The 19,800-nt window shown below is 37.2% G+C and overlaps 1 protein-coding gene across 6 annotated transcripts in view; it reads right to left on the reverse strand.

Moving 5' to 3' along the window:
- Positions 1-19,800, reverse strand: part of MAGI2 (membrane associated guanylate kinase, WW and PDZ domain containing 2) — a 1,256,398-nt gene that overhangs the window by 307,490 nt on the left and 929,108 nt on the right. For all 6 annotated transcript variants that reach the window (XM_070506114.1, XM_070506099.1, XM_044769320.2 and 3 more), the window contains exon 7: positions 6,836-6,893. In XM_070506114.1, the coding sequence (XP_070362215.1) occupies positions 6,836-6,893 (58 nt within the window). The remainder of the gene's footprint in view (positions 1-6,835; positions 6,894-19,800) is intronic.

Consider the following 19,800-nt stretch of genomic DNA (forward strand, 5'->3'; position numbering starts at 1 on the left):
GTTAGCTTAGGACTAATCTTCCTCAAGGAAAAAAAAAATTTGAAGGACCCTGGCTTAAAGAGTGAAAGGAAACCATAAGCCTTTTGCTGATCTGTGGTTGAATGGTAGAATTAGGAAAGTACATCAATACCTGGTTGAAATTTATATTAGTGAGTAGTCCAGAGGAGCTAAGTAGGAATGACCAATGAGAGGCCATCAGGAATGCTAATGCAGTAGAAAGAGCATGTGCATGGGGTTGAGAGGGTCCTTGCTGAGGACCACTGGCTTGTTTTCTCCAGGCTGAAAGGAGGGATGCCAAAACTACGAAATTGGCCTGGGACAGCTGGAAAGTGGTGAAAAGTCATCAGTTAGCAAAAAAAGAGCTAATTATAGTTCAGTTAGGGATAGAGTACCCCACATTGATTTCCATATCCTTGTTCCTTTTGTTTGACTGTGAAGTAAAGTTAAGTGACTTATGCTTCTTTAGTAAATAAGAGAAAATACTTTGCAAAGTATAAAAATTTTCTATTAATATGAAAACATAGCTACACCATTGAAAGGTCTTTCTTGGCTCCACATGGCATGGGACAGCAGCAACCTTACTAGCCCCAGGCCCTTGGAGAGCTCACTTAACTCCTCAGAGATTTGGTTTCCTCTTTTGTAAATATCGTGATTGTCCTTTGGGATAATGGATGTGAAAGCAGGTTAAAAATTAAAATAGTGCCTTAAACACTATCATTTCTATTATTATTGTCACAAATCCCCAGCCATATAAGATACCATGTACTGTAGATGATTCTGATAAAAATAACTTCCTTAGGAATTACCCTGAAACCTCAACCCCTTTGGAAGCCAAAGAAATATCATACTCTGCAGTCCATGCTTCATCATTTTACATGGGTTTGTGGAATTATCATTAATTCAAAAGAAATGCTATTCTTTACTCAATGTGGCATACTCTCACCACGAGATTAAGTTACATGTTTCTTTTTATTTTTGGTGAGGAAGATTGTGCCTGAGCTAACATCTGTGGCCATCTTCCTCTATTTTGTATGTGGGACGCTGCCACAGCATGGCTTGATGAACGGTGTGTAGGTCCACACCCAGGATCTGAACCTGCAAACCCTGGGCCGCTGAAGCAGAGCGCATGAAATTACTCACTACACCACCGGCCCAACCCCAAGTTACATGTTTCTTACAAGTCAAATAATTTCCCTTGAATGCACAAGATGAGCAAGAACAAACATTCACTGAGCACTTAGCACATACCTGTGTAATGTGCTAAACACCAGCTATGGAAGGAGACTGTCTAGATTCAGATTCTGGTTCTATTATTAAGTCCTTGTAAGAATATCTGTTCCTCAGTTTCCTTATCTAGAAAGCTGGGATAATAATACAGACTTCATAGGTTTTTTTTTTTTTTTATGAGGATTAAATGAGCCAGTGTGTGTAAAGCACCTAGAATAATATGTGGCATGTAGTAAGTATGCAAAAAAGTTCTTCTCCCCTCCTCTCTCCTACTCTTCTCTTGTCCTCCTCCTCTTTCTCTATAACCTGTCTGCTCAAGATCGCCCCACTGGGAAGCTGCAGGGCTGGCATACTGTGAGGCTCACCAGCCCACACTTTTGGCCACTAAGCGATAATGATCGATATGACCAAGCTGTTTACAAGACAGAGCTCAGCTTAGCAGAGAATGTCACTGAGCGGCTTCACCAACAACGCCACTTCAGTGAGCATCATCTATTACATAAACGTGTAAGTTCGGGAAAGGATTTCTCTGTTAAACAGCTGCTTAAATAGCATCAAAAAAAGTTTACTAGTTTTTGAAGATTGAAGGAAAAAACCTGAAAGTTTGAAAAACTAACTTTCAGTATAGGAAAAAAATTCTCGAAGAACAAGTGAGATTTTAAAAGGGTACTGTTTTCTGTTTATTTCTAATTGGAAATGTTTTACATTCATGCTGAATTTTAAAAAATTCTAAGGTTAGGAAGTTTTTTCTTGGAAAAAAACTACTCTAAGCATGAAGAAGAGAAACATTCTTAAGATAGGATATTGAGTTAAGATCTTCTCTAGCCACTTTCCAACTTGCTACATCATGACAAACACTCATTATAACCATGAAATGAATGTGATTTTCCTTTTACATTTAATTTAATTTACATTGAAGATACTATGCAGTATCTTTCCTACTTTGTGGGGTTGCACACAAGTAACATTTTGTAGTGGCAGATGTGTGTCATCACATGAAAAACTTGTAAAACCTTTACACGAAAATCACATCTGTCAATCCCACCATCATTTTAACTGTAGTTATATAGTTTGCTTTTCCCTCTGTGCCAGAGGACGCAGCTTTGCATGAAAGCTGTTCCAGAAAATTGTGTCTTCTGGACTAGCTAGTTAAGCAAATTGTGTCACTGCCATTGAAACCAAAATGTCCCCAGCAGATATAATTTCACAAAAGAGGAGGAGAAAAACCACATTTGTACAAAAGTCACAGCTGTTCAACTTTACATTTTGTACTTTTTTCATTAAGATTTTTCCCTTTCTCTATGAACAGTGACAGTTACATTTCTAGTTAGCAACTTTAGGACTTCTTAATACGTTGCTAAGTGCTGTACTATCATGGATTTGGCATCTGTCAGGAGAAATTGGGCTACCTTGTTTCTGCTGCTACATAGAGTGAAAACGTGGTCCGTCTGCCCTGTCTGCAGATGAATCAGGACAGATGTTGAGTAGGACCTACTGTTCTCTAAAACACAGAGCGGTGTGGCTCCCTCTGTTGCTCAAACTAGTGCCAACATCCCTACGTCAAGGTCCACGTACTACCAGACTCCTTTTCTTTCAGGTCTTGCAAGTCTTGGTCCTGGTGGCCATGCTGTCCAGGGCCACTCTCAAGTCATGGGGAACGGAGCTGGTGGCTCAGAAGCCGGTCTCACAGGGCTGTGCATACACCACCTCCTGTTGTTGGACTCTCCCTGTGATGCTATATTAGAAGGCAGCTAGGGAGGAGAGGTTCTCTAGGGCTCCTCATTCTTCTCCAGCGATGAGTCTCACGCTTGTCTGGACCATTACGGATGTGAATGCTCAATTTATGGGCTGCATTTTGAGCAAGAGTTTGGAGTCTGGGCTCTACAGTCAGAGTGCCTGGGTCCAAATTACAGCCATTCCTCTCAATAATGAGTGACAGTGGGTAAGTTAACGGAACTTGTTTGGCCAGAGTTTCGCCATCTGTAAACTTAAGACAATTTCCCTCCTTCTCACTGTAGAAAGGATTATAAATGTGGCAATGACTGTTGAGCGCTGAGCCCAGCTCATGGCACAGAATAAGCAGTGGATAAATGTTAACTATTTTGATGATGTGATAATGATGATGGTGACGATAATTTTTCTGACTTCTGAATATATTAAACCTATAATCTTAAAACTGAATTTGCACAGGACAGAATTACGGCACAGTAGGGTAAAGTCAGTAACAGTGGTCAAAACTCTTCAATCCAGGTTTCTCAGCTTCCAGTGGTATAAACACCTTCCTGCTATTGGTTGCTGGAAAGCCTATGTGCTTGTCTGTGGCTGCCAGAAAAACGAGTGTTCGTGCAACCGTGCCAGAGGCACAGGCTTATTTCAACGTCCTGCTGATGACAGAGAGCCCGCACTGCAACTTCTCTCCCAGCTGTTGGTCTATTTGAAGAGAGTGACCGACCGCTAAGTCAGACTTCTAGTCCTTGCACAGGCTTTTTTGCCACTGGGTGGGAAGGTGGAATGTTTTTCATATTTTGTAACCAGTGCCTCTAATTATGTAAATGGTGTGTAATTAAACACCCAAATGATAGCTCTACAGAGAACCCATTGCTCATCATTGTTAATAGAATTAGTGAATCAACATTTTCTTGACTACAGATTTACAGGAAAGACTCCTTCGCTTTGTCCTATTAACTGAATACTAATATTACAAATTAAAATATATGATTTGTTGAAATGTTGACTCTAACATTATCATGACAATTAGAAACAGTGTCTTAATCTAGGCATACTATATTTTATATTTATGATATCTATAGTGAAAAGTTGATATAGCAACTTAAACTACACGTTTACCGTTTTTTTCTGTGTAATCAACTATAAGAAATAAGGGACCTCTTTCCAAGAAAAATACTCTATGAACTTAAAGTGATGAATAAACACTATGCCTCAAATGTATTCACAAAGATTCCACAAACAAGATTACTATTCAGAACCAATACATACTTTTGGAAAATAATAGTATAATGGAGATGAGATTCATATTTTTTGAACAGTTAAAACATACCATGAAATTGGTGTATTCCAGTTAAAATGAACAAAGTTGTCTTTGTTGTGATGCAAGATATCCTTCATTTCAAATAATGTTTACATGATATAGAATAAGTAGAAGTGTTTTAATTATTTTGATGAATTTTTTCCAAAGGACATTTCTAAGAAATATTGGGATCAATTCTACTTAAAATTGTCTTTAGGTTTGAATTATCTGTCTCAATTTTCAGTTGATCTGATAGAGCCTTACACCCAAGTATCGGGATTGGTATATCTCATAGAATCACATAATGGGGCAAAAGCCATGACAAGTAGTAGAACTGAATGATGAACAAGTTAAACTATTTGACTCACTATGACCTGTATTTTGCCCTCATAACCACTTTAAATCTAAAACTATTAAATATGTTAGTCTGATCTAAATAACTAAGACATGACTGACTAACGAATACTTTTCTGACTATGGCAGTGATACATGAAAAGTGAAGTCAGGAAATGTAGAGACAAATATAATTTAAGCAAAAACAAATAAAAAGACAACCATTTGAAGCAGAAAGATAACGATGGCAATTTTCTTTTAGGGTTACAGCTAATGCCCAATTCAATAATTAACTACAAGGAGTCTACCAGCAGCAGATCTCTATGTGAACACACACCTCAGGGATCAAGAAGGTAGCAAGCATCTCTTTCTGACATGTGGCCTGTCTCAACTCTATGACGGACAATTAGGGCAGAGAAGAAAGGTTTGCGTTAAACACTATTTCCCACATTGGAAGTCAGCTTGAAAGGCACTGAGGACAAGGAAGAACTATCTGAAGAGTTAGAATAGGGCAAGGGTCAGCAAATATGTCCTACAAGCCAAATTTGGCCAGTTGTCTATTTTTGTAAATAAAGTTTTGTTGGAATATAGCTACACCCTTTCATTCAAATTCAGCCTATGGTTGCTTTCAAGCTACAACCAGGAGGGTTGAATAGTTATGACAGAGGCCATATGGCCCCCCCAGAATATTTGCTATCCAGGTTTTTATGGAGTTTGCCAATATCTTGGCTAAGGAAAAGGTTCTTATTCAATTAATTCTGTAAGGAAGTGTATTAAAGATGAGATTTGGTATGTCACATACCTCAGTTCTCTCTCCTTACATGACACTACCTTGAATTTCAGATATAATAGGCTCAGGCACAGTAAAGTCAGCTTCAGTGAATTAAGACAAGCTAACATTTATTGGAAACCTTTAATGTTGATAAATTCCTCCAAGAGCTGCAGCTACATTCTTATGAAAATATATGTTCATTTTAATTGATTAGCACTGTAGTGGGACTGGGGAAGCTTATAAGTATTTATAAGTGATTTCCCTTTATTTTTGAAATGAGTGATACCTCCATGTGTTTGTCCTATGTTTTGCATCTATTGAGCGTTCACATGGCATTAGAGCATCAGATACTGTGTTACGAGATTGCACGTAGCACATGAGGTGAACTCACCTTGACTGGAAATGACTGACTGTGGTGGAAACATTGGGGTGTTTTTGAAATGAAGAGGGTAGGTTAAAGTGCTCCAGACCAGTGCCCATGAGGGAGAGGCTGGAAGGCAGGGGGCACGCAGGTCTCACTCCGCAGTAACTGCCCAGTGAGAAGAAGGGCTTAACACCTAGTCAAAGCTTAGCGACTCTGAATATTGTCACAAAAACAATTCAGCAATAATGCCCTTAATCTGTAACCCTTGACCATCTAGATTATTACTGCTAAACAGAATATAATTAGAGAAAAGAGTTAGATCTTGATAAATAATGTGAATATCTTTAGTTTTCCAACCTCTGCATTTCTTTGGCTTTATTCACCCAAATGACATTAACAACATGACACAATAGATAAGAATTAAAAATTTCTCAGTTAGAAAAAGGGGTTCTGGAAAAATAAGTCACTTGTTTAACTTTTGAAAATTATAAAATTACTTGATATTTCCAAGAAAAAATATGTATATAATTTAATCCCTAATAGGGGCTTTATTCTGAATAAAAGGATGCATAGAGGGGATAGCACACATTATGCTAAGATATGTTAAGGCAACGCATCCTTCAGTAGACAACATAAAAGTCTAATCTACAGGAAGAATACTACTGATTTGAGATGGGGTCTTAAAAGATTTTAAAAAATCTAAATTTTATTTCATCCTTCAACTGGAAAATATGGCTGCTTCATCTAACTGACTTCGAAATTTGGTTTAAGAGAACATCTTTTTTGTACAACTAGTCAGCTCTCAACATTTTGGTTGCAAAATGAAGGACATTTACTTTGATATCTTTAATTATGGCTCATTTAGAGAACAGGGTGCCACACATTTTTCCAATTGGTGTTTTAGAATCATGAGTGAAAGGAAAGCAGTGACAAATTATCAGCTGAAGCGTCAAGAAACGGCTAGTTAGTGCTCCTAGAGTCTTTATGGAAGCTTCAAAGGAAGATGAAAGGGAGAGAAAGGGACTGTTAGCCACACATGCTCAATAGATGAAATGCGAACACAACTTCACAACATATTAATAACAAGTTGACATCAAACTTAGAGACTTACTCAACATAATAAGTGCCATATATGGGATCATCGATTTTTTCCCAGCCATACGGAAGCTCTGAAAAATAAAGAATTATTTCTTTCAGTAAAAAGGTAACAGATATCACAATTTCTAATAAAAAGTAATATAATTTAATCATACATGGGTTGCAGACATAGTCTACCAAAGCAAAATCAAGCATTCAGAGTCAGCACCAAATTTCAGACGCATATTGTAGGAGCTATAAGAAGCATTGGCTTGAAAATTGGCAGTTAAAACACAGAGCTTTCTTTTCTGCAGATAGACTGCTGGGTCTGGCTGTTTATTCCACGCCAAGCAGCAGGATGGCACATCATCACGTTAGCACCGCTCAAGAAAATACAGACGGCAAATCACTCTCCTGAAAGTGCCCACAGTTTTCTTATTGATTTCTATTGTTAAAAGGAGCGTTTCAGGAAAAAGATCAGATTTTCAAAATATATTTCTGAGGATAGCAAGTTGCTTCTGATGGCTGAAACAAAGACATCTTAAATTCTCAGTTGACAACCTACTATTCTCTCCATATGGGTCAGGATTTGAATGCTGCCGGTATATACACTCTGGGCTTTTTTTTTTTTTTTTTTTTTGCTGAGTAAGATTTGCCATGAGCTAACATCTGTGCCAATCACCCTCTATTTTGTGTGTGGGTCATCACCACAGCATGGATGCTGACGAGCAGTGTAGGTCCATTCCTGGGGATTGAACCCAGGCTGCAGAAGTGGAGAGCATCGAATTCAACTGCTAGGCCATGGGGCCAGCCCCCGGGGCATATTTTTTATAAATACTAAAATTCTAAACACTCTTTCCTTGACAATACAGTTCATATTCCTCATTCTCCAGGGCTAATTTTAACACACACACATTTCAAATATCAATAAAACTATAAACGCTACTCTAGGCAAAACACGCTGTTTGAAAACCAGATTTTGCTTTGTGATACAGTTTTGCAAATACACTGAGTCTTCATAATTATTTATAAAATATAAATATTATATTTTTATTATTATATTTTATTTATAATAAATATAATTTTATATATTTAGAATATTATATTTTTCTTGATAGATATTAACTGTATACACCTAGAACTCAAAATCTAAGTAAGACATATTGACATGCTTTAAATAATATATTTAAATTCAATTTAAAAGTTTATTATAGTAGTAACACACGTTCTCTGTAGACAAGGCACAACTATGAAAAGAAAATTAGAATCACCTGCCATCCAGAGACAACCACTGTTAACATTTTGGTGACTATCCTTCAAATATTTATATATATATATATATGTGTACACACACACACACACACATATATATGGTGTATAACTTTTTAAAAGAAATACATAACTTTTTAAAAGAAATTAGGTCATATGGTGCATATTATTTTCATAGCCTGATATTTCCACTTAGCAAAATATCAGGGCATCTTTTGATGTGCAAGAGTGTGACTGCACGGCATCCCTTTTTAAGAGGCACAGTCATAGTCCGTGGTGTGGCTGGAGCCCAGGTAATTGCTCCAGTCTTTTATTATTGCGCATTTGGGACTTTCCAGTTTTTACCTGTTACATGTCATCTGCGTTGGATTTACTAAAACCTAAATCTTTCATCATTTTCCTAGCAGTTTGGTAATGATGAATCTCCAGAGGGGGGACTTTGGGTTAAAGGGCATGGCACTCTTTCACGGCTTTTGATAAATAGCCAGATCGCCAACTTCCCACGCACAGAAGAGCATCCGTTTATAATCTCACTGGGAGTTTATGAGTAACTGTTTCTCCATCCCACCACATTAAATACAGATAGCTTTTGGAATTCAGAATGTTTCTAATTTTAGAAAGTTAATCAGATGCAAATGCTGTCTCTTCCATAACACTCCAAGCGGAGTCTGGGGAAGCACTTTATAATCAAACACATGAGTATTTATGCGGCCAAAATTAAGATTTCCACTAAGATCGTAAACCAGGACCACTTCTTATCAGTTAGTGCTGGTTTGCTGCCAGGGCGTCCATGTCAGTTTATGTTTTCCTGCAAAATGACTTACAAAAGGCAGTTTTTAGAGCTTTTGAATTTTAGATATGCAGACAAACTACTGTATATCATGATTTTAAAAGTCAGCTAAATGTATTTTAAAATGGCAGCTCACAGTCGTTTTAATTTACCTTTCTTGGGTTTCTAGTCAGTTTGAACATTTTTCATTTGTTCATCCTGGGGAAATTTTTTCTTTTGTACATTTCTCCTTTAAAGAAATCAATTCATAAGAGTTGTTTAGTTATTAAGGATACTGATCCTTTATCAGATATATTGCATTTAATTTTGTTGAACATTTTCTTTAACACAGAGATGTTTTAAGTTTTATGTGGCAAATTCCTTGGTGTTTTCTTTATGGCTTCTATCATTGGAGCTTAGCTTAAATACTGAAGAAATTTTTCTAGTCCTTTTTTTAAATATAAGTCTAGGCTATGAGTTTGTTTAATAATTCTTAGATTAGTTATATCTTAATAAACTTATAATACCAGATTGTGAGTACCTTAAGAAATTTTTCCTTCAAAATGATAATAAGAGCAAATTTTTACTGAGTATTTACTATGGTTGAGGTCCTGATGGACTTTCCGTGCACCAATTCATTTTATCCTAACAATCACCCAGGATTTAAAATCTCTGTACTCTGGCTCCAGCAATCTTAACCACTTTAGATATCAATTTAGACATTGTGTTTAACAGAGCATAAACAACACTTAAGTTAGACTAAGGAGAATAACCATCCAGATGGCTTTCACCAAATCCCCCAAGCTATTGGAGAATTTGTCTATTAAAAAGAAGAATCCATTTGACAAATATCTATTTGGTGCCTTTTACAAGCAGCTAAAGTAAAAGATTCTACAGAGGACAGCAACTGATAATACAGATATTCATGGCTGACTACATGGATTCAAATTTGTAACAGGTTTAATATTATCTTGTGAATACAATAATATGTAAAGTAACCATATTCAACAACATAGTGTAAAAGTCGAATATAGTTAATTTTATGGATATTAGTCCTATTCTTAACAGTATTGTTATATGGAAACATCTCATGGTCAAAGTTTTAAAATCATCTTTTTTTTGTTTTGTTTTTTCTTCTTTTTTTTTTTTTGAGGAAGACTAGCCCTGAGCTAACATCTGCTACTAATCCTCCTCTTTTTGCTGAGGAAGTCTGGCCCTGAGCTAACATCTGTCCCCATCTTCCTCTACTTTCTATATGGGATACCTACCACAGTATGGCTTGCCAAGTGGTGCCATATCCGCACCCGGGCTCTGTACCGGTGAACCCTGGGCCGCCAAAGCGGAATGTGTGCACTTAACTGCTGCGCCACCAGGCTGGCCCCCAAATTATCTTTTATAATGTAAACTATTCCATCATTTATTCCTTATCTTTGGCCCTTCTTTGAGTAAATTCTTAATTCTAAGCAATGTATCCCAGAAGCACAGATTTCATTGATTCTTTATCATTGTAGATCTATAGCACCAAATATTCTGGGAAGAATTTATTATCCTTTCTCACTTGCCATCATGAAGTATTTATCAGAACTTAGAGGGAATTTGATTTTCTTTTCATAAGATATCAATATATTTTGTTTGTTTGCTTGCTTATTTCACATTTCTAAGATAAACTATTAATTCATGCTGAAACAAAACTATATGTTATAAACGCATACACTTTAAGACAAACTATTAGTGGGCCTTAAACTCACACTTTGGGACAAAATGATACACTGTAGCTCTAACCTTCTGTTACAAAGAGCTGCCATTCATTTCATTTTAAATATTTGCAAGGCATTGATGGATAAATGTTACAAGAAACCAGTAACAGATTACATACATCACTTAATGTGCAAATGTGGCAGAATGGGCATAAATATCTACAACCAATATTTAAAAAGGTTTGTGTGTGTGTGTATGTGTGTGGATACTTATGGACATGTGTACATGCACACACATATTTCTGTGTATTCCCCTTAGTGACATTTTTTTTTTAATGTTTGGCACCTGAGCTAACAACTGTTGCCAATCTTCTTCTTTTCTTTTTTCCTCCTTTTTTCTCCACAAATCCCCCTAGTACATTGTTGTATATTCTAGTTGTGGGTCCCTGTAGTTGTGGCATGTGGGACACCACCTCATCATGGCCTGATGAGCAGTGCCATGTCCACACCCAGGATCCGAATCCTGGGCCGCCAAAGCGGAGCGGGCGAACTTAACCACTTGGCCACAGGACTGGCCCCATAAGGACATTTTCTTGAGCAGCCAAGGAAGATCTAGGCTAGAATGCCAATAAAAAACCACAAGTTTTTTTCACTCATTAAAAGACGAGTCATAAAAGAAACTTCTTAAGATTATAAGCTTCTCATAATCTTAACAGCATATATTTAGTTGATGAAAAGTTAAGAAAGTTAAGAATCATCTTTCACTGTGAAAAATGAGCTATTTGGATTGTCTTACTTTTAAAAAACCAATTGCTTCTTTTTAAAATTAAGGTAACAAATGAGAAAAAGAATTTCCAATTTAGTGCTATTTGTCTAGTGAGGCAAGCTTGAAGCTTGGAGCTCTTGGGTCCTGGGTTATTTAGAAGATTGTATTCAACAACACCTGACAAATTTACAGATGATTAAGGTCACACTGATGAAAGAATAACATATACTATGCAACAGGGGAAAACAAACACTTGAGATCAGCAAGGTTAACGCTGCGCTAAGAACTGTTTTAATTGAGATTTTCTTCAGGCCATGGAGCCATGGAGCACATTCAGCAATTAGGTACTCCTGCAGAAGTCTGTGTAAATGTCTAGATTAATCTGTAGTCAGTCATAAGCTTTGTCAAACTGCAACAGAATCGAAAGATTAAACAGGTATCCAGTTCTGCCTGGATTCTGCCATACCTACCAGGCTATTTTCACTTGCTCTCTCCACATTGTGTGTATGTCTGTATTTGTCCGTTTGGTCCATTTTCATCACAGAAAACTGCAACAGCTAGCAAAAAGCAGTGTTCAAGCCTCAACTGGGAAAATTGTAGGATCAAAGGACAGAATTTCTTATGGAAGTGGGACCCAAGTACTGGAACATTGTAAGGACACCCTCCCTCAAGATATCTCAGAAAGATCCCTGTCGTCTGTCTCACTTTGTCTTTTAAACTATGTCCTTCATCTCTGTTTCTTTCTCTCAGGTCCATTTCACTGTGTCTGTCTCCTTCCTTCTCTTCTTCTGGCTGGTCCTTCTGCTTGCTCATCTTGCTTATGTCCTGGGATGGCTACCCCATGCTTGACTCTACGCTACTTTTTATCTCAATCACTGACATGACTACTGTGCCACCTCAGTTTCCCAATTCTGTATCCCATCCCCCCGCCCTGAAGAATTCACTAATCCAGTTCATTTTCCTCAAAATGGATCCAAGTTACTTGGCCTGACACATCAATGTAATGGCTGCCCTCTGGTCAAGAATCCACCCACAGAATAATCCGGTACGGCTGAGAGCTGTGTCCCTTCTGTATTGGGCAAACTCAAATGGAGGGACGTTCTATAAAATAACTGGCCAGTGCTCTTCAAAAGTGTCAAGGTCACGAAATAGAAAGACAGACCGCAGCACTGTCACAGAGTGGAGGAGACAGGGACCATGGAGACTAAATGCATGGTAGGATTCTGGATTGGGTTCTGGACAGAAAAAGGACATCAGTGAGACAACTGGTGAAATCCAAATAAGGTTTGTGGATTAGTTAACAGCCTCCGTAAATGTTCATTTCCTGCTTCAATAATTGTACTTATGAAAGATGTTACCATTACAGGAAGCTAGGCAAAAGGTACAAGAAAAAATTTTGTATTATTTTTGCAATTTTTTGAAATCTAAAATAATTTCAAAATGAAAACGTTGAAAAAAACTATTTCATCAACTCACTGATTAGATGACTTCTGTTCACATTTTATTAACATTGAATCAGGTACATGCAACCCTGAATTCTTTTGGATAATGTTGAATTTTTAAAGAAAATGGAGGATTTTTGCATATATGGCCTTCCTTTGTATTATGTTGATTTTTTTGAAAGACATTTCTAAGAAAGTGACTTTTAATTTTGCTATTTTACCACTTTTTTTTTCTGTTGCTTATCCTTCTGCTCACTTGAAAAACTAGGTAAATACCACATTCATGTTTAAGTATTCCTACAACTTAAATTCTAGAACATACAGATTCAATAATAGGAGTTCAAATGTACGGGCAGGCTGCATTCCTTGTCTGGGAGGCAGTGTCTTGTATGAGCCATAGCACGGGCTATGCTAATTCATATACGGTTGTGTGGAGGTCCATCCTGGTGGGCAGCTAAAAATTCTCTCCAAAGTCAGGAAGGCAGATCAATTTAGGAAGCATGCAAAGTACTAAGATACTGGAGACAGAAACAGGGACCAGAACAGGGCGCCATTTCCTTCAACCCTATATTATTATTATTATTTATTTTTTTTTAAAGATTGGCACCTGAGCTAACAACTGTTGCCAATCATCTTTTTTTTTTTCCTTCTTCTTCTTCTCCTCCCCAAAGCCCCTCAGTACATAGTTGTATATTCTAGTTGCAGGTCCTTCTTGTTGTGCCATGTGGGATGCTGCCTCAGCATGGCTTGATGAGCGGTGCCATGTCCACGCCCGGGATCCCAATCAGCGAAACCTTGGGCCGCCGAAGTGGGGCACGCAGACTTAACCACTTGGCCACAGGCCCAGCCCCTATGTTATTTTATTTGGACCAGTTTTTTTTTTTTTAATTGAGGCTCTTGCTACTGTGTTTTAGAGGCAATGACATTACAACAGAACATAAGAAACATAAAGTCTCCCTAGGTCAAGTGACATCGTGTATAGAATAAAACATGATAATAGCTAATACTCACATTAAAATCTTCCCCTCCAATCTTTATTAGATTTTTGCTGTATACTTAGTATAGAAATTGGGAAATATAAATTTTCCTGGAAAAGCCATACAACTTTTGCTTCCAAGTGTTCCTTAGGAATTTTAGTAGTCTTTAGGAGTGTGAGATTTTACAAGAGTCTTTAGTGTGAATTTTTACAAGAAATACATTTTTAGAATGAAAGAGAAAAAGAAGGACTAGAAAGATATTGTACAAGAATAAAATATAGAAAAGGTGCCATTTTTCTTATTAGTAAACTTTATCGTATCTTTGTCTCTCTTTTTCTTTATTCAAAAATGCATTTGTAATTATAAAAGTAAATTTGGAATGCATTCTTATTTTTAATAAAATTCACATAATAATAATGAGCTGATCACAGTGCCATTCCCCCACAAGAAGGTAGAGTTGAGAGTGTTTCCTTCCAGAGCTTTATCTGTGTATCAGGGCTCATATTTGTTCCTCTTTGCCAGAGAACTTTATTCCATTCTGTCAGCAAAAGAAATAATCAAACAAAACAACAAATTGAAAAACCTAAAAAGTGTTGTTCCTTCTCTCTTCCATCTTCCTCAGAGTCTCTATACGGAAGAGCACAAACCCAGTCAAAATCATGGAAATACAGGCTAGGAGATCTTCAATTGCGGGCTCTGGGTATAGAAGCTTTCCTGTTTTTCCAGTGGAAAAAAGAACTAGCTGAGTTGTACTTTACAGTACTGACATTTAATTCATGTCATCACGTGGAATCAACCTGAGTATTCCATTAACACAGTATTATAAGGAATTAAAAAAAAATATTGACCATGATTTCATGGGCTTGTTGTTGATAAAAGACATAATTGCAGGGAAAAAATTGCAAATAAATGTACTCCTTAAGGTATATTACCAAATTTGAGTCGGAAATGTACAAGATTTTTTGGCAGATATTGTTACATGAAGAAATGTGTACTCAATAATATTTCGGGTGGTTGGAGCCCTTTTTTACCTTGAAAAAGCTGTCAAATATAGATATGAGCTTTTGCAATGCTAACTTAATGGTGGCAGAGCCATCTATGTGAGATGGTGACAAGAAGTGGTGGCAGGAAGGCATGGGACAGAAAAAGGATGTTGCCTGCTAATGACTCAAAAAGACTCATATTTGGTTTAAGTTTGCAAACTTCATTAAAATGGCAAAAAGTGATGAAGCTAATAAGTATTTTCCTTAATAGTCCTAGAGCCCTGGAGAAAGTTCTGGCTAACAAGTAAGATTTTAGAAGCAACTGTATGCTAAGGACTTTGAAATATACATCTCCAGTTTCCTCTTAAGTTCTATAAATCTATGTTAACCCCACTATCGACCTATCTGTTTATTATCATCATCCTGTTGAAATTATTTATTGAAACGTTATATAGTGTAAAGGCTGACATCTAAATTTTAACCTCTTCACCTATGCTGAAAAATCATAAATACCCACTGAGAGCAATAAAACCATCCATAACTCACACCTATGACATAATTAGGAGAAAGAAAATACTATGAACTTCAAAAGTCATATGTAAGTAGAGAGAGAAATGCCCCAACCCAGCAGAGCAGAGCAAGCTTGGAAGCCCATTCTGGATCAGAAAGTTAGGTCAAAGTGGGCAGAACAAAGAGGGGGCCAGGGGCCTGGGGGTGGAAAAACAGACAAAATCACCCTGAGACAGATAAATTTCCATCTGAGTGGGAAAACGCTAGCAGACCTGGTTGATTAGAACACAGCTTTTGGGGAATTGGAAGAAAGGCATTGGAAGTAAGCTGAATGAGAGGAGGAGTCTTCGGAAGGCAGTGCTTAAGAAGAAGAGGGAGATGATGTAGATGGATGAAGTGGCCCTTGAAAATTTGGTTATGAAAGGAGAGAAGCATGAGGTAGAAAGTAAGCATCTCCAGAAACAAAAGAGAATCATAAGATCTTAAGACACACCAACTACTCTCTCTGCAGAAAATGACGTTCTCCACTAAAAAATCAGTACTTCACAAAAGAAACAGAAGAGGGTGCTCATGAACTAAGAATGTAGTAATCCACCCAAATCCTTTATTTATGTTTATATGAAACCAGTTATTGCTGGTCTAGGAAAAAAACGCCAGATCAACAGAAAATGGCAGGCATTATTCATACAAAGTTATTATAAGAAATCAGAAATGAGTCAAAGCAATACAACAAATGAAAATTTGCTATCCTCTCTCAAACAAAAACAAAAATGAAAAAATTGCAATAAAATCTCAAGATATTTTGAAACATGCACTTATAAATATAAAACTTTTTGAATCAGAAATTTAAAATCTCTGAACAAAAAAGGACAAAGAACAGAAAGATAGTAAAAAGAGTGACCAAAATTAGAAAATAAATTTAAAAAAAAAGAATCTTTGAAATTAAAACCAAATTAAAAGGGGCCCAAGAGAGAACAGATTCAATCGGAAATATAATAAGGACCATTGAGCAAAGACATGGCAATAGCCATGAGAGCAAAATGAAATAAATGAAAGGTAAAATGAATCAGAAAGAAGTCATTAACATAGAAGATAGACAAAGATAATCCAGTATATGTATAATTGGAATACATGAAGAAGAAAATAATAGAACTAATACTCAAAACTATAAGAAAAATTTGCAGAAATAAAATATAAAATATATATATATATATATATATATATATATATATATACACACACACAGAAAAGGCTCTCCATGTACTTGGAACATTGTTCCAGAATAGTCAATTCCAAGATATATCAGTTAGCCAGTAGACTTAAAAAATAGAGAAAAGCTGTCTAAAAGATAAGTTCCTTAAAAGGGGAAAAAAAAATCAAGTTTCTATTACATCTCAGCAAAAATATACAGCTAGAGCACAGTGAAGCAGCATTTTAAAGAATCGCAAAGAGTGACCCAGGGATTTTATAGCCAGCCAATATATCTTTTAACTACCAACACACACACACACACTCTAGAGTTTAAAATATGCAAGAACTTGGGGAATACTGTATCCAAGAACGATTCCCGAGGTACCTACTTAATTAAACCAATCTTAATTCAACCAGGAGATGACCAGAGGCAAGAGCTAATAGTAATCATTCAACACGTTGAATGCTAGATCTAAGCGTAGAACAAAGGGGGAGACAGGTGGTTGGAATAATATGAAAAGATCATATGTTTAGACACTGTTGAAACAATGCAATTCAAAAAGAGAGGAGAGGAAAAGACAAGGAGAGTGATTCTTTATCTCATGGACTGTTGTTTAGGCAATAGGTGGGAATCCCAGAATAAAGCTAACAAGTGAATAAGGGCCTCAGAAAAAGCGTCAGGATAAAGGCAAGCATTAGGACACAAATACAAGCTGCACTAAATACCAAACAGACAGACAAAACAGACTACAAAGAGAAACACAGTCAATATAACATGATACGGCCAAAAAATATAACATCAAATAATAGAGTTAAAACAAAGCATAGAAATGAATGCAGTTTACTTCTTTTGTTAAGATTTTCTAATTAGTGCATAAAGAAAAACCCAACTATAAGCTGGTAAAGAGGAGACACTTTTAAACAAAGTGATTCAGAAAGGCTAAAAATAAAGGGTTGGGCAGAGATATGACAGAAAATAGAAGAAAATAAGAAAGCAGGAGTTACAGTGCTGCTATCAGACTGCAGAATTCAAGTCAATAGCATTAACCAGGACAAGGAGCACGACTTTATAACAATAAAGGTCCCAATTCATAATGAAGATATAACAGTTATCAGTATCTGTATGTCAAATAATACAAACCACAACTATAGGAGCTGCAAGGAGAAGTAGAAACACACTAAAAGCAGGTGGTTAAGCCTGCTCTCAGTCTCAGACAGGTCAAGCTGACAAAATTACAGATCTGGCAAAACTAAATATAGCATAATTAATCAGGCAAATCTTTTGGTTCTCCCCCCATCTATCTTTCTAGTTTTACATCCCAATAATAGAGAACATACATTCTTCTCAAGTACACAGGGGACATTCTCCAAAATTGTCTGTATATTAGATTACAAAAAAGTCTTAATAAGTTCCAAAAGGCAGAAATAACACAAACAATAATCTATGACCATAATGCAATAAAATCTAGACATTAATAGCAAAATCATAATCAAAGGAACTTTCACCTAGAAATTAAAAACTCTAAATAAACAACTTTCGAGTCAAAGAGGAAACGTGGACTGAAAGCGGACCTTCTGCAAGTTCACCTACAGGGCATGGACCTGGCCCAGCTGCTGAACACGTCCTAGCATCAGCTGACGCAGCTGTACAGCCCCCGGCAGCTGGGCGGCTCAAGCTCTGGCTGCACAGGAAGCAGCGCTCGCTCCTGAAGCGCCTGCACCAAGCCGAGAAGGAGGCGCCGCCCATGGAGCAGCCCGAGGTGGTGAAGACGCACCTGCGCAACATGATCTTCCTGCCTGAGATGGTGGACAGCACGGGGGGGGGGGGGGGGGGGGGGGGGGCGTCTACAATGGCAAGACCTTCAACCAGGTGGAGATCAAGCCCGAAATGATTGGCAACTACCTGGGCGAGTTCTCCATCCCCTCCAAGCCCGTGAAGCATGGCCTGCCCGGGGTCGGGGCCACCCACTCCTCTCGCTTCATCCCCCTCAAGCAGCCTGCTCACAAAAAAGACAGTAGAAAGGATCAATGAAATAAAGAGTTGGTTCTTTGAAAAAATAAACAAAATTGATGAACCCTTAGCCAGGCTTACTAAGAAAAAAGAGAGAAGACTCAAATAAGTAAAATTAGAAACAAGAGAGGAGAAATCACAATGGATACCACAGAGATACAAAAGATCATAAGAGAATACTATGAAAAACTATATGCCAACAAATTGGACGACCTAGAAGAAATGGATAAATTCTTAGACTCTTACAACCTCCCAAAACTGAAGCAGGAAGAAAGAGAGAATCTGAATAGACCAATCACAAGTAAAGAAATTGAAACAGTAATCAAAAACCTCCCCCAAAATAAAAGTCCAGGACCAGATGGCTTCTCTGGAGAATTCTACCAAACATTCAAAGAAGATTTAGTACCTGTCCTTCTCAAACTATTCCAGAAAATTGAGGAAGATGGAGTACTCTCTAACACATTCTATGAAGCCAACATCACTCTGATCCCCAAACCTGACAAGGACAACAGAAAAAAAGAAAACTACAGGCTGATATCACTGATGAACATAGATGCAAAAATCCTCAACAAAATTCTGGCAAACCGAATACAGCAATACATTAAAAAGATTATACACCATGATCAAGTGGGATTTATACCAGGGACACAGGGATGGTTCAACATCTGCAAGTCAATCAACGTGATACACTACATTAACAAAATGAGCAACAAAAACCACATGATCATCTCAGTAGAGGCAGAGTAAGCATTTGACAAGATCCAACATCCATTTATGATAAATACTCTCAATAAAATGGGTATAGAAGGAAAGTACCTCAACATAATAAAGGCCATATATGACAAACCCACAGCCAACATCATACTCAATGGGCAAAAACTGAAAGCCATCCCTCTGAGGACAGGAACAAGATAAGGGTGTCCACTCTCACCACTCTTATTCAACATAGAACTGGAGGTTTTGGCCAGAGCAATTCGGCAGGAAAAAGAAAGAAAAGGAATCCAAATAGGCAATGAAGAAGTGAAACTCTCGCTGTTTGCAGATGACATGATCTTATATATAGAAAACCCCAAAGAATCCACTGGAAAACTATTAGAAACAATCAACAGCTACAGCAAAGTTGCAGGGTATAAAATCAATTTACATAAATCAGTAGCAATTCTATACTCTAACAACAAAGTATCAGAAAAAGAACTCAAGAACACAATCCCATTCACAACTGCAACAAAAAGAATAAAATACCTTGGGGTAAATTTAACCAAGGAAGTGAAAGATTTATACAATGAAAACTACAAGACTTTCCGGAAAGAAACTGATAATGACATAAAGAGATGGAAAGACATTCCATGCACATGGATTGGAAGAATAAACATAGTTAAAATGT

Source organism: Equus asinus, chromosome 1, assembly GCF_041296235.1.
Source record: "Equus asinus isolate D_3611 breed Donkey chromosome 1, EquAss-T2T_v2, whole genome shotgun sequence".
Taxonomy (NCBI): Eukaryota; Metazoa; Chordata; class Mammalia; order Perissodactyla; family Equidae; genus Equus; species Equus asinus.